The sequence below is a fragment of the Vipera ursinii genome (assembly GCF_947247035.1).
Source record: "Vipera ursinii genome assembly, chromosome: 2".
In the NCBI taxonomy this organism is placed as follows: Eukaryota; Metazoa; Chordata; class Lepidosauria; order Squamata; family Viperidae; genus Vipera; species Vipera ursinii.
This window is the reverse complement of record NC_139513.1, coordinates 105,836,035-105,852,922: the sequence shown is the minus strand read 5'-3', so window position 1 is coordinate 105,852,922 and position 16,888 is coordinate 105,836,035. Positions and strand designations below refer to the sequence as shown.

Below are 16,888 nucleotides of genomic sequence, written 5' to 3'. Positions count from 1 at the left end.
TACAAAAAGCTGTCAACCAGTTTGCCTACTATCTCATGATTGTCTATGTCTGCTTTCTCTTCCATTTCGCCCCCCCCCCAACCTCCTCATAGTCTCTCTCGCTGTTGACTGTTGGTAAGGTCTTCACTTATTTCCGGAATTATCATACTTTGTGGTGAACTGACTCCACAAATGAAGGCAAATGAACTGACTCCCTACAGTGATAAAATAATTTTCCCTATTACTTAGGGAAAGTTTTTTTTTTTAAATCGTTCACTACACTTAGAAATAAGCAAGAAATAGCCAGATAAAGCATGCTATTTATGTGTAATAATTAAATTCTAATCTATATATCAAATAAAACAATGATTGAACTATAAAAATTTACAAAATTAAGCCTTTAAATTGGAAAATGAAAAACAAACGTCAAGTTTAAAATTATATTTAATAAGATGAGCTGGCTTAGTTTTGCATTAGTCCTGGAAAGCAAGTTTTAGTTCGGAGACAACGTTTCTTATTCATTTAGAATTTCTGCTGGTTCTTTATAGTGGCAATTTCAGAAAATCCTGAATTTGCTGCCAGCGATCTGAGCACTACAGGGACAAGTGCAGCCAATGATCCAGCTTTGCATATGTAAGCCATTGGGCTTTTACCTTAATTTGGCTTGGACAAGCTGGCTGCTGGCTTATCAAGATACACTGGGAACACGTTTTGATCCAGCTTTGAGTGTGGAAACCCAGCCAGAATTTGTTCCAGACCTCTGCAAAGATGGAAACTATCAAATTATGTTTTATCTGTGCCTTTCCTCTTTCTTCTAACTGAAGAAAACTCTTCCAACTCTTCCAGATTTCTTCTTTGTCCCAAATGAAGAAGCCCTGTTCAAACTTGAATCTTTCTCAGTTTTGCTTGTGATTCCCTGGGGTTGTGACCGAAAGCTTGAGAATTCTGTCTTAAAATAGGGTTGACTTTTGCAAGCTGATCAAATTTTTTTAAAAAAATCATTTTATTGTAAAGTACAAGACATAATTGTGCTAACCAAAATTTGTTGGATGTTTTAGGAATCTATTTTTTTTTAGAAGAAAGGGCTACCCTCATTCATACTTCTGTTTTATGACTTTGACAAATGACAAAACACAGATGTACAGTATGAACTTGTTAAAGCTCAGTATTGTTCAGAAAGCCTTGTTCTCTTCAATGATACTATTCATAAATGAAGTATTTTCAAAGCTCACAATTCTCTAATTTTAGGAATATACAATAGATGTATTTTTCCGACAAAGCTGGAGAGATGAAAGGCTGAAGTTCAAAGGACCGATGCAAGTACTTCGACTGAATAATTTAATGGCTAGCAAAATATGGACACCAGATACATTTTTCCACAATGGAAAAAAATCAGTAGCTCACAACATGACTATGCCTAACAAACTTTTGCGAATTACAGAAGATGGGACACTGCTTTACACAATGAGGTAGGAGGAAGGGATGTGGTATTTTATTTATGAAAAAAAAAACCTACATACTTTTCAGGATAGGTGGGGTTTTTGTTTGTTTGTTTTGATTTAATGAGTTATAGATTTTTCCAAGATTTGCATTGGATAGTAAAATATGTACATCTCTAAAGGAATCAATGGAATGCATCTGTTTTCAGTATTTTTTCTTCTAATTTGTATCATCTTTTCATTTTCTCTCTGAGCTTACTACATTCATTGGGATAGCAACAACACCATATTTTATTTTAACAAATTTGGAGATTAGACTCCTGTTACAATTCAATCTAATGGAGTGGTGGTTTGTGTAATGTAAGCAATTATGCATTATCAACCTATTATTTGCAGTTGGAAAGTGGGACTTTGTTTCACCATACTGATTTCAAGGGGGGGAAATGATAAATTTTGTGCTCCTTTTATAATAAAGCATTGGATGGAACAAGAATAGGAGACATTTCCGGTCTTCTTGGCCAATATCAAACAAGGTACCTACTGTGGAATAGAAAAAAAAGGAATATCTTGTGTTGTGTATCTGTGAGACTCAGAAATTAGATGAAGTTTGGTTTAAGACATTTCACATAATGGCTCTATAAAAAAGTATCCTCTATGCTGAAATGGTGAAAATTGGGAACACATAAAATAACTCTTGCATAAATCTCTTGCATATTATGCATCACAGAGAAACACTTTTGAATTACACATTGCAATTACCTGTTTCATAAATAGGAGTGGATGTGGATACTGGAATAAGTATCTGATATTTAGGGCAAAAAGTAACATAAACTTTGAGATTTCTTTTAATGAATTCTTGTCTAGAACAAAAAAAAAACAAAACCTGGGCTTTTAAACCAACTGAACCAAATTTTCTGGTTAACCTTGCTGCACCTAATTATTTGATACAATTTCTTAACCAAATGCAATAAAATAAGGTACCTTCTATTACCATTTTCATCAAAGCCACTTTATATTCTAAATCTGTTCTAATGCTTTTTCCCCTGTTTGCAGACTTACAGTGAGAGCAGAATGCCCAATGCATTTAGAAGACTTTCCCATGGATGCACACGCTTGCCCATTGAAATTTGGAAGCTGTAAGTTGACTTTGATAATTATTTTCCAGCTTCTCTCTTCTGTGATAGCTATGATACTTTCCAGCTATTGCATTTTTTTTTAGATAAAGATGTTCTACATGGGTAAACATTATACAATATTTAACATGGACATGTTGTAGAGGACACTGTGATAGTACACATACAAATCCCTCAATTCTGCTTATCCGTGGCTACATCTTATTACAGAAAGCATATCTTTAGTGACTTTATTAATGCATTCAGAAAATATAGGATTTACTTCCAAGATTGATTGACTGTCAATCTGTACGCTATCTCAATTGTTTTCTGTCATTCTGAACCGCACACAGGAAATAGGGATGAACTGTTTTATATAGCAACAATGTAGGGGAAAAAAGCATTTATCCAGATTGACATGACCAGGGATATTAAAGAAACGTTGGAAATGATTTTTTTTTAACCAACTAGATGCTTACACAAAATCTGAGGTGATGTATGAATGGACCCGTGAACCTGCACGCTCTGTTGTAGTTGCTGAAGATGGGTCTCGACTGAATCAATATGATCTCATGGGACAAACAGTGGATTCCGGAATTGTGCACTCCAGCACAGGTGGGTAAAATCCCAGTGCTGCTACATGTCCATTGCTTGTATCACAGAGGTTTATCTCAAAAATATTATGTCTTAGATGAGTATGGTGTTCTTTTAAAGGCCCATCTTCTCTTTCATTTTTTTTAAAAAAGCAAACAATTCCTAATTTGCTCTTTAAATATCTGCGTTCTAAAAATTATGTCTGTCACACTGAACGTACTTTATTTAAATGTATCTTAGCTTTGCAGTGCCTCTGAAAAACAAAACAAACAATTGCCTGTTCTCAAATAGTGTTCACCCCAGGTTTGGATCTCATTAAACCCAGCAAACAAACAGGAGTTCATCACATCATTACATCTTGCTCAGCTTGATTTCCTCTATGAACAGTAAAGCTCAACACATATTGTTTGTAGCTATACAGACCCTGGATTTTTCAAGGCAATAAATTAGTTTATTATTTTCTCATAACTCAAAAAAGGAAGAGTCTGAAAAGAATAACACAGTGGGACTGGGGTAATAGGCAAGATGTTGCTCAGACTGAATATTTAGCAATTCAAACTTAACCAATGGCCGCTCCTTCCAAAAAACCAAAAGCTTTTCAAGGAGATAGATGTCTTAATCCTTTGAAGGTACAAAAATATATGTAGGCTTTTGAGATATTGGCATAGTATGGACATGGACCTTGACACATGATAATGTCTGGAATATAGATCTATATGGATATCTAATAAACTGATTCTCTGAAGCCTCTTTGGTAACAACATAAATTTCAAAAATGTTATATTCTACACTTTTTTGTTTCTATTCTAGAAAGGAATATTATTCTATTTTACTATAATAAAACTGTATAGCCACTATAGTAAGTCCATATCCTCCCTACATGTACATAACATTTTCCTCTCTCATATATTGTTGAACTGAAGCAATTTGTAGAACTAACCTCAAAAATTTATTGAAAATTGCTTAAATACTTAAGTAGTTGATGTTTTATAAAGTCAGCTAACAAATTTTATATAGTAAAAACAAAATTGTAAGAAGGACAGTCTGGATCAGATTTCTCAGAAAGTTTACAAAATGAAAAGTGGAACACTTCAACAGGATTTGCTGCACTCTGCAGTGGAAGCTGGACAAAATATTATCCATCTAATGTCACTGAAATGAATGAAAACTGAGCAGGAATTTATTTACTTAGATGGACATTTTCCCATTTTGCTGGTGAGACCTCTTTTGTGATGCAAGATTGGTAGTACAGTTTGTTGAAATTGTGATAAAATGGCTGCATTGTATGGATTTATAAGTAATGGTTCCTAAGGCAGGATATAAGAACCTGCTTGTAGTTTGCTTACCTGAAGACTTAGCAGTGTCTATTTCAGAAAGCTCTTACCTAACACTGTGTCCATAAGTTGACAAAAATGTATGGTTGGGGAATTGGAATGAGTTTAGGATTATGACAATGATGATATTATGGCACTAGCTGGGAAACAAAATGTCCACAAACAAATAATCAAGTTCAGACAGTACCATGAATTCCTCTTTAGGATTATGCTCAAGCATTATAAGCAAATGTTAGCAAACAGATTCTATTATGCTAACTTTCCAAGCCACCAAATATTGAACAAAACTTAAAGTTTCATCAGGATATTTGCATTAGTCCAACACTGAAATAGTTAAAATTTTGGACTAGGCTGAGGGAGATCCATATCCAGTTTTTTCCCCTCAATACAGAGTTCACTAGATGACTTTGAGCAATGTATTACATCTCAACCTAGCCTACTTTACAAGACTGTGGCTGTGGGCATAAAAAGAGAGGAGACCATCATATTCATTGCAAAGTTCCCAAAGAAGGATGGGCTAAACCATCATCATCATCATTGCCAGCATCAAAAGAATGGTGATGACAACATTCTTCATCTTCAGCTAAGACTTGAATAGAAGTGGATTGAAATTAGATTTTTCAAATCCCCAGGACTGTTTCATATGTCAGTTCTAATTTTGGAAGAACACTTTTATTTGATTTCAAGCCTTCTTGCTTCTCCTTTTCAACTAACATTTGTTTTGTTTCTGTTTTGTCAGTGCTAAATGTAATGCCATATTATTAGTACCCTAAGGAATTTGATTTTTTTCAAGATATTAAATTTTAAACTAATAGTCATAGAAGATAAAAGTAAAAATGGGAAGCTTTTAATTTCTTGAAATCATTCATTCCACAAAAGCCAGTGAACAGCCACCACCAATGTTTAACTGAACACTTTTCCTTGATTTATAAAACAAACAAACAAAAAACAAGAAATCTAAAAGCGGCACAGTGAGCAGAAAGAGAATGGGATCAAAAGTAGCTTTAGATAAATTGCATCTCATTAAATGAAGTCAGCCCATTCATCCTTACTGCAGATTGTTCTGTGCCAAGCTCTGTAAGCATGCAATTATGAAACTAATGTATGAGATGGTCTGATCATGATTAAAGCTGCACAAAACCATTCAAACAGGAGCTCTGCAAAGAAAGAAAGCTAATCCTTTAAAACCATTGCTTGAAGCATACCTGCTGCTACAAGGAAGATGAGCTGTGTTCATTCTGATGACTAGCAAGTAGACATGGAATCCATGATATGGACTGAAAAAAAGAATAGATGATTGGGAAGTATTCTTTACCTCTAAATGTCATAATGGGCAAATGCAGTGAGTAGCACACTGTACTACTGAGGTCAAATAAATCACATGCAGAAGAAAGGAGTCAAAATGGGTAAAAATGGGTAAAAATGGGTCCAAATCCATTGAACTGAGGGAAAATATTTGTTCAGCTATTATTATTATTATTATTATTATTATTATTATTATTATTATTATTATTATTATTATTATTAAATTTATTTGCCACCCATCTTGCCACAGGTGACCATGTTATGTGTGCAACTAAAGATATTTTAGAATCAAAGGTAAGGATTGTGAGTGCCAAGAAGAGGGGATTTTTCTATTTTTATAAAATACTAACTACTTCCTTCTAAAATACAAAACTAGAATATGGAATCATTCTTGATGTTCTAGGTTAGTGCTTTGGAAATAATAATTTAAAGCAATACTGTATTTCTGATGGAAGACTTCCAAGGAATTCTCCCTCACCTTTCCCTTATTTATATCCTAAGAAATTTCCTTGGCTTTTTTTCTCTCTTATCCAGGGGAATACGTTGTGATGACTACCCATTTCCATCTGAAGAGAAAAATTGGGTATTTTGTCATTCAAACATACCTGCCATGCATAATGACAGTAATTCTATCCCAGGTATCTTTCTGGCTTAACAGAGAATCAGTTCCAGCAAGAACTGTGTTTGGTGAGTGTCTTACATTACACAAATATGCTTGAATTGTTCAAAAGCATTAATGTATGTAGCATTAATACTCTTTGATTAAATTATCAGACTTGAGGTGCCCATGGCAGCAGTATTTTGTCTCAGTGAGGTATTCTGCATCATATCCATCAACTGTGAACCTAGTGTCAGGTGGAGATCAGGTAGAACACACAAAGTGTGAACCCGTGCTTTCTGGAGAAACTCATTGCCATTTCACACAGGCTTTATTTCAATCCCAAAGTTTAACTTTCTTCTTAACAAAATTTCTTCTATGCCTATCTGGATTTAATTTTGGCTTGTCTGAATGATTCTTGGTAAAATCTGTGTGTCAACTTCATTAGCAGTAAGATTACAAAAAGCAATTAAACCAGTCTATGGCCAGTTTTAGTCTATGAATTGCCAAATTCATACTCTACAAGTACATAATTACAGAGATAGCTCATTTACATTTGAGGTACGTTCTGGCTGTGAAACTTGAATGTGACATGATACTACCTATTGTTTGCATTATTATCTTATCTACTACAGCCCTTGGTTTCCTAAAAGTGTTACATTAAGACTTTGGGTGCCAAAATTCACCCCTCACTAATTTGGACAGAGTTCATTCAATTCATCTCTCCCTCAGCTCTCTGTTTTGTGGCATTTGATTCATTGGCCTTCCATTTTGGAATTCGGGTGGAGTTGAATTTTTTCCTTGTAAGTTACCCAATAAGAATGCTTCAAATATTTTATGTAAGCACATGAAACTAGAGAGATAGAAAGTAGAGTTTGATCAAATAGCTTACTATTGTGAGAGTGGTTGGACATCACAATTATATAACTAAATTAAAATAATTTAAAATCCTTCTTCTGAGTAGAGTCTTAAATTTGGGGGGGTAGTGGTGGTAGGGGTCTTTATGCAGTCTGAGCCATTCCAGAACAAAACTGATGGAAAATGGAAAAGATCAGATTATTTTCTACAATGCATCTGAATATGGGTAGTGCAAGATATTTTTGATTGCTGTAGCTTTTGGCTAACAATTGACACAGTGAAAATATACTCTAGCAGATATTTAGTACATGAGATGTCTGCAGTTGTCAAGGTAACCGGTGGTTAGTGATTTAAGGCAATGGTAGAAAGATGCAGACTTTTTACTCTTGGTAAAAGCTCAGTGGCTAGTTAAAAGAAAACTGTTCAACAGCAGGTGATGAACAGTGCTATAGCACATGCAAAATATATTATCACAGTGGCATCTTTCCTCATATCTAACTCATTCAACATTAATAGCTTTTGAATCTGAGGTGAACAGTGGCAAAAGCCAGCTGGAGAACTCAAGATAGGTTTCAGAAATGAGCTAGTTAACAGTAAGTGCCTTCCATTTCTCTTTAAGATTATTATGCCAGAGCAAATCACATTGTAACTTTAATTCATCTCAAACAATTGGTTTTCTGTCAAATCAAACCCATCTAAGAGGTATAAACAAAATGACACACCATCAGCTATAAACAAGTAGTAAAGTAAAGCCTTAATACTTTCCCAAATGTTGAGTACAATATGATCACTTGTAGACTATCTCACCCTGTCCAATGAATTGCCCGATCTCCCATTTCACTCAGTTTTATTTCCTTCTGGGTGCAATTTTAATTCACCCTCCCACCCCCGTTATTGGTTTTCAGTCAGAATGGAAAATATGGCATAGAAAGATAATTGTAGATTAGTCTAAGATGAGAACAAGCAACTTGTTCCTCTGTTTGAGTCACAACTACCAGAGTCCCTTGATATACACCTTATTATCTAGAACCAGTGAGAGTCTACCTCTACTCTTAAGTTCTGAATCTTCAAGTCTACATACCTACAGGAGATACCATCAAATGAAAAATTAGAATCTAGTGTGGACCCATGTAGACTACAACTTTCAATATCTATTGTTTTCTATCAGTGAATGGAATCTGAATTATCTCAATTTCCCCAGGCTTATTAAAATAGGGTTTTGGAACCAGAAAGATATGTCTTACCATTGATTGGAATATTTGATTGAATTTACAGTATATCTCAGGTTCCTTCTGACATAATCATTCAGTTACTTTTAGCAGGCTCAGGAAAACAAAGAGAGCCAGTTTGGTTAAGGTTGGTTAAGGCATCAGGCCAGAAACTAGAAAACCATGAGTACTATGCCTGCCTTGGGCCAGTCATTTTATTTGGGCCCTAAGAAGGAAGCAATGACAAACCACTTTTGAAAATGTTTGTCAAGAAAACTGCAGAGATCTGCAAAGACAAGAAAAAAAACTTTCTTGAAGCAAAGGTAGCAACAAAATGGAAAATTTGGAAATATTCTTGTTTTTTTTTCCCCAGGTGTGACAACTGTGCTAACAATGACCACCTTGAGCATAAGTGCACGGAATTCTCTTCCCAAGGTAGCTTACGCTACAGCTATGGATTGGTTCATAGCCGTGTGCTATGCATTTGTCTTCTCGGCTCTGATTGAATTTGCCACAGTGAACTACTTTACAAAGAGAGGTTATGCATGGGATGGCAAGAGTGTAGTTCCTGAAAAGGTAATAAGACATATATTTTATTTGTATTTGAAATGGTTGCTTGTTGCTATTACTTCATATGCTATGGACAACATGTTGAGAGTAAAGAAGATCACCTTGACAGAAATATGGGGGGACACCTGTTGCTTGGACAAAAGAAGCCAAAGTATTTTCTAAATCCAGAATGCTCTAATAACATTCAGAAACAGCTCAGGCACTTCCTAATTCCATGAACTATAAGAATGAAGCAGTGCAGCATAATCAGATTTTCAAAATGCTGTTACTATAGCAATCTCAATAAAAGTAGTTTTAATCTTCCTATGCAGTGTATCTCATGGTCTGATGCGCCTAGTGGATTTCACAAGCACAAACCTGCTAAACAAACTATTATGCAATGCTACATGATTATATTAATAGTAACCTACTGAACAAAAGTCTTCAAATTTGCAATCTGTTGTATACAAGTTCATTTAAAAGTAAATCTGTTGAGGTTTCAAACTATTGGCTTAGATTTGTCTGTACTGAATTACTTTCAATTGTATTTTCACAAACAGAATGGAAGAAATATCAATGACTTTCAAAATAATCCAAATGATAAAATTTCCCTTTAGATAGTAAGAAGTAAGGAATTTATTAATGCACTTGTTCATTAAATAATTAAAATCATATTTGAATCTATGTAGAAATTTCATTGGTTTTGGCTGTTTTCCAGATCGCTGTTAAGGACAAAATCACACATGCATGCTATTTACTCAGGGATTATCAGGCAACTGCTAATATATGTGAAACAGCTATCACTCATCAGAATCCTCAAAAAGAATTTTCATACCACCCACTTTATTGCCATCTAAAAATAAAACTTTTCAATAGAGAAAATTGGGACATTCGGCAGCAAGTTGTTGAATGATGATTCATCATGCCATAGGACCTGAAGTGATATATATGCATGTGTCATTCAGGCTCTTGAGTCTGAAAAAAAACAAAAAGGAATTGCAGAAAGGAGGAATTCTAAGAGCAAGGGCAAGAAATGAAATAAGTGACCCCTGAATCTGACAATGCTTGACAGAACCTAGAGCATAGGAGGTCTGACCTCCCTACGACATCCTCCTCAGAAGAAGGCTTTGGAAGTGAGGCTATTCTTTGGCTTCTAAAATGATCCCAACACAAGTGTGATGGCATCTGTCAGTCATTCATGGTAGGCCAAGTCAAGAAATAGGCACCAGCGGGGACTGCAGGAAAGATCTTCATTGTAGCAAGATAGAATGACAGAATCTTTAAAGCCTATCCAAATTTCTTTGTTCCTTTCTGACACTAAACAAAATCAAGGAAGGATCATTTGGGTTTTCTTCCTTCTACTCTCCTCTTTCTCAGGATGGAACAATCTATTCTTGGTGTCTCTCCCACTCCCCATGGATTGCTCATTCCTTCTCAGTTTTTACTCTACATTCCTTCACAGAGTTTGTCAGCACAGCCTATGACAATGAAATGTCTCTTTCGTGACAGCACCAGTGACAAGCACTGGTTTTGCAACAGAAACTATGGAATATTCCTGATTCTGTTTTCTCCTTGTCTATTTGACAACGTGCAATATCTGGAAAAGGGGAAAAAAAACCCCAACCTCTGATTAAACATGGCTATCTGAAGGACATCTGAGCTGAACCAAGTATTCACATTCCAGAGCAGTAATAATTTTAAATGGGTGAAATGATATGTCGTTTAAAATCTGTGTTCTTTATTCCTAGCCAAAGAAAGTGAAGGACCCTCTCATTATGAAAAACAACTCCTTTACAGCACCAGTAACAGCAACCAGCTTTACCCCAAATATTGCAAGAGACCCTGGACTAGCTACCATTGCTAAAAGTGCAACGATAGAGCCCAAAGATGTGAAAGCTGAAACAAAGCCACCCGAACCCAAGAAAACTTTTAACAGTGTCAGCAAAATTGATCGACTATCAAGAATAGCGTTTCCACTGCTCTTTGGGATTTTTAATTTGGTGTACTGGGCTACTTACTTAAATAGAGAGCCCCAGCTTAAGGACCAAAACCCTCCACACTAGCCCCATCATCCATAAGAGTTGTCCATCTGTTTTGCACTGGGAATTGCTTTTTGGTTCTAAACACACAGCAGTTCTCATTTGCTTCATTGCCTCTGTCTTAAAGAAATTGAGATGTCCTTATTTTATAAAGCAAAAGTATATTATATATATATATACATATATATAATAGAAAAGATATTAACTCTGTATACTAGGGCTGTAATAATGTGATGTAGACACCAGATTCTGAACCGTGACTTTGAACAAGGGAGGGAAATGTAAAAGAAATCCAAATCATTTGTTGATAGCCTACCGCTGGAAGTTCCCAGAAGGGATGTTGTACATGTCAGAGCAGAAATATTTTTATGCAAAATGAAATAAAGGTAAAACTGTCTTTATATATGTTCATGTTGCACATAAGGTATTCTAGTTTCCATTTTTGGAGTGCTGCTTATTTGAATTCTTTTATAGGATATGCATCTATCCAAAGTGCTGGATTCCAGAAAATATAGTATTTTTCTTAGATTTCCTATTTGCTGAATTTCCCAAACATCAATTTTAAAGCAAATTAATGTTCATATTTACATATAAAACAGTCTATTTCCTAATGGTAGATATTCTCACAGAATAGCACATTGATTCATATAATGAATGCTTTAATATGCTCTCTCACTTCTGTCTTATTTTAAACATCAAATGGTCACTTGACTTAATAATATCAACCAATGGCACATTCAGTGCAGATCTAAATCTCTTTTGTTAGATTAAAAACAATACAGGGTCGTTTCTTCTTTTTGTGCTTCTGTATTTGAATTTAAGGCTTTGGTTGGTTGGTTGGTTGCTTTAGAAGGAAAACAATATTTAACAATCTCTAAGTACATTGGATGTATTATTTTACAAAACTATCTAGGGACTTTGGGGGCCATATCTTCAAGTTAACAAGTAGAGAGATTACACCGGAAAATTTTAGGTTGAAACATGTGGCAAAAAGAAAGACAAAATGTATTATTTCAACAACACGTGTAAATATACTACATGAGACTGTACATTTTTTTTTACTTTTTTATGTTCATATTATGCTGTGTGGGGGTTAGTTCTCCAGACTCTTAATAGGTTGCATTTTTAAAAGAAACATTTAGAACCTGCACTTCTTTTTTTTTTTTAAGAAAAGTCAGTGGCATTTGAAAGAAAAGGGACATAAAGACAAGGAAGAGAGCTTGGAATAGGATATATTCCATTTGTAAAGCGATTATCTGTACAATAGCTTGCAATCTGAAACTATCATCTAGTTATACTATTAGGCTAATGACTGGTATGCTCAGGTAATGCGTGAATACAAAAATGTGGAATTATATTTGGTAGGAAAATGGTAAAATATTTAAGACAAACGTCATCTGTATATTATTGCTATATTTGCTGAAACATAACTGTTAACAATAAGTGATGTAATATATGTAGCATTAAATACAGAAAAACACATACACAAACGAATGTACAGGAAAATACATTTTACTGAGTAAAACTTATTACATTTCATTTTTACTGTAGCAATATATTTGTAGGAACAATATGTAAGGGCTTTAAATACAAAATGTCCATTTTTCAAGTTATTGGTATTCCCAAGATAATTCTACCCAGTTTTATTTCTGCTGAAAAATTATTTTAAAGGGGGAAAAAATCAAATTACCAAGATGGATATTTAAAAAAAAATAGATTTGAAGCATGGATTTGGGGAGGTGTTAATGTAAGGGTTCAGAATTCATAATACATGGTAGTGAATGCATATTAAAAACAAAGTTGTATGGACCTTCAGTCAAAATAGCTAACACAATAGTGAGATCGACATCTATACATGTTACAGGCAATGTTTTATATACTCTTTCTGAATAAATCAAAAGGTTGCTGCACAGTTAGTATCTACAAATGAAATAGTTTACTTTTCCTTTCGAAAAGGTGACTTTAAAAAACAACAACACCCTAATGCTTCATTGTCTACCATTTAGTCCTGTCTAAATTTGATGAGCTAATCTGACTGAGGCTTACTAAAGAGGATGTGTTATCTTCTGGTATTATGTGTAGATATATGTATAGAAAAACAATCAAAATAAAATATGAATTTCACTTCAGTATTTGTTTATCTTGTTATTTTGGCGTTTAATCTAGTGTGTTCATAAAGGGCATTTGACCTTCAGAATTATCCATTTGGCTCCTTTCAACCTGCATTTGGCACATTAGAGTTGAATATTACTTAAGTAGTCTGCTTTTTTTTTTATTTTGCTATGCGATGATGCATTATTTCACCTCTTAGTTTGTTAGTCTCTGTGAACAGTATCCTGTATAAATCTGATTGCACAGTTATCAAAGACAAGGTACTCTCTGTGTAGCTTTTTTACAATGCTTTGCTAAACCATGTAATAATAGTAAGTCTTCCTTGAAAATAATGATACACTCTTATAGAGGTCAGTTTTTGTTTACTCCTGGAATAATTTAAAAGAAGATGACATTGAATGTTTATTGCACTTCAGTGCAGCAATGTGGCAATAAGACCTAAATCTATAACAGAGATTGTTTATGGCAGATGCATGTAATGCTTTACAGAGTTTAGCAAAATCTCATTATTTTATGTTGAACTGTAATTCTATTATACTAATAAAGTTTAAAACAAAAACTACGAGTAACACAAGTGAATGTTTTACTTGGCTTATTTTTGTTTATATATGACCATTGCAAGCCAATGTCCCTTTTGCTATGCTACATACGAAAGGTTGAATGATTTTTAGAATATATGTCAGAGAAAATTTGACAAGAAATGTGAGAAGAAAAAAACCAGCTCCTGCTGTTTGTACATATTGTTTGAAGCATTATTATATTTTTTTGTACAACCTAGTCTTTGTTTGATGTGTTTCCTTTGATTTATGACCCATGCTTTATGGCTTGAGATGGACCATTAAATGCATTGTAAACCCAAGAAGAGAACAGCCCAAATGAAAGCATAAAGCACTGGTGAGTGTTCCTTCAGATGCTTTGATTCCGGCCTTTCAAATCCAGTCCAATAACAGTGAATGACTTGAAGACATTTTCTTATCTACTACATAACATTCTCACAAGGTCTAATAAAAATAAAGCAGTAGCAGAAATGGAAGGCTTATCATAAATATAGTTATCAATCTCCTTATATTTCATCTTTTTCTCTTACATAGAACTCTTCCACAATACTAACTGAGAATGTACTTTTTCTGGTCCTTTTTATCAAATTATATGTGGTTAATCCAAAATCCTGCACTGAACTACGAACCTACATAGCTACAATGAAGCCATCTGTGTATCTGTCTAGATGAAATGCAAACCACAATGAAATAAGCTACAACTTTGATCCACTCATAGAGTAGATAACTGATATATTATCATTTTTACACTTTAAAGGTGTTGTTTTAAAAGAACAATACTTCCAAGGTCCATTTAAGCTAGGGGTGTCAAACTCGCAACATCATGTGACGTGTCGCGACTTATCGTGACTTTTTTCCATTGCAGGCATTGGGGCGGGAGTATTTTCAGCATGAAGCAAGCATCTGGCCTGTGGGCTGGCAGTTTGACACTCCTGATCTAAGTGATACTAATTTGATTCCTGTTTTTTTTCTTTTTTTAATATATAAATGTTACTATGAGTTTTAAAAGAGAACATAAAAACTAACACAAACTAATGCAGAATAAACAGAAAAGAGAAAGAAAAGGATAAAACCAAACATGAAAAGATAAAAGAAAAAACCTTTTGATTTTATGTGCAGTAAATGCAGATATAATTACAAGTTAATTATATATTCACAAAAAAGCTCACTTTCTTCTATTATTCAATTTTTCGATCATCAAAACTTTAAGTCATAAATGCTGTTTCATGCAAAAACAAAGTCTATAAGGGGCTTCCAGTCAATCATATACATATATTTTATCTTTTTCCCCCTAATCAAATAAATCAGTTTAGCCACCTCTGCAAATTCCATCATTTCACTAACCATTCCTTTATTGTTGAACTTTTCCACTTTTGAACATATATCTCCACAGTTGTCATATAAAAAACTAAATTTCCATGGCTTTTTTCTAGCTGTTCATTAATCCCAAAATGAAAGTCTCTGGTTTCAATTGTACATTAGTTGTTAACATCTTCTCAACTGGTCTATTTATTTGTATATAGGTTTTTTTCGTCTTTTTTTTACAGATCACCCCAATTTTCCACCAACACATCTCTATTTCCCTTCTTTTCAGGGGTACAACCATCATTGCTTCTTTCCTAATGCCCACTGATTTTAAAATAATACTCAAAACTGCTTATAAACCTAAAATATGACTGTGGAAGGATACATTTTTGTCACTCACAAATATCAAATTAATGTGATAAAAGGGAATGGCATAAGCGTTCTTAAGATTTCCGGTGGAGATTAGAAATATTACCCTAGGATTGTCTTGGCACATTCAATTACAAATGAGAATTCTTCCATTCAAATGAAATGGTAAAATAAAAGCTTCTAAAAGATGTCAGAGCCTTTAGGTATTGTGTGGTATTTTTGTCTTGGTGTAGGCCTATCTAAATAGACAGACTAACTTCACTGATGGTGATAAACTCATTTGATTGAACTGCTGTGGGAGTTTTGAAACATCAGACTAGATTGTGTGTTCATAACATAGTTATTGATTACAGAGTTTTCAATGAAGAGCTAAATTCGCTTTACTTTTTTTCCTTTTATAATGTTGTCTAGTAGGCATGAAATGGTGCTGATTACTGAACACCCTATAAAACCAATGATGGATTCTAAGCTTAACCCATCAAAGATCTTTGTAGGTTCTCAGTCATCCAGATCACAGTTGTCCCAAAGATGCTTTTTCATGAGGCAACTGGACTTTCTTGTGAAGAAAAGAAAAGTCTAGTTGCCTCATGAAAAAACATCTTTGGGAGAATCAAAGATCAAGAGGAACTATGATCCAGGATTACACAAAACAGACAAAAATAGATTTTGCTTTGTCCTTTGACCAAATGTATAAAATAGTCTTTGCCAAAAACCAAGAAAATGCAGCATAACTTAGTATGTTAGAGATATTGAAGAAATTCATTTAAATAGCTTATCCTACTTTATCAGTTGTAGTCTTGGACAGAAATATTAGCTTATGAAATGGGTAGTTCCTCTATGTGGGTATACCAAAGAAGGTAAATTTTCATAGCAAACTAGCAAAAAAACAGGGTGTGTTGGTGTGATCTCTCTAGCCAAACTATCTGGTTTCAAAATTGGATGGCAGATACATTGTGTTGTGTAGTGAGTTCGTTGCGCAGGAATGAAGACGAGGCGAGTGAGTTCAGCAATGGTCTTGTTTATTTGCTTGCAGGATCTGAACTGAGGAACTGAGCTGCAGCCTGCAGCAATTTATAGCCTGGCCCCTAGGCGGCAGCTAATAGGTTTAAAGCAACCCAATGCCACCTAGGGGCAGCCAATAGCAGCACTGGAAACGGGGTGTCTGAGTTTCTGGGAGCTGTTAGCTAGCTCCAGCTTACCACGTGGTGTTACAATTAAGCCCAATACATAACACATTGGCTGGGACTCAGAGGGAGGCTTACATACTGCCAGGAAAACCCATCCAAAATGTATCATCCAGACTCCTGAATATATCCTGATATGGAAATTAATGGGAAAAGTGAAGAGTTATTAAAAAAAAAATCTTACCAACTTTAACTGTCTAGTGCTCACCCCCCGAATGAACCTCTGATGATTAGGTCCTTCTGTCCCTCTTCTCATATGCCTGACATTGACAGACATTGCGAAATTTGTGGGGCTTTAATTAAGGTAATAATCCTCTCTAGCCAGAGGTGATAAATCAGGAAACTC

The 16,888-nt window shown here is 34.7% G+C and overlaps 1 protein-coding gene across 1 annotated transcript in view; it reads left to right on the top strand.

The window, feature by feature from the left end:
* The window catches only part of LOC310633571 (gamma-aminobutyric acid receptor subunit alpha-1), a gene marked incomplete at its 3' end in the record, with an annotated part of 38,434 nt that extends 27,395 nt beyond the window's left edge, over nt 1-11,039 (top strand). Inside the window, exons 5-10 of the mRNA XM_083351332.1 lie at nt 1,228-1,448; nt 2,472-2,554; nt 3,002-3,145; nt 6,298-6,450; nt 8,801-9,003; nt 10,725-11,039. Of these exons, the coding sequence (XP_083207458.1) occupies nt 1,228-1,448; nt 2,472-2,554; nt 3,002-3,145; nt 6,298-6,450; nt 8,801-9,003; nt 10,725-11,039 (1,119 nt within the window). The remainder of the gene's footprint in view (nt 1-1,227; nt 1,449-2,471; nt 2,555-3,001; nt 3,146-6,297; nt 6,451-8,800; nt 9,004-10,724) is intronic.
* Between the last annotated feature and the right edge of the window lie 5,849 nt (nt 11,040-16,888).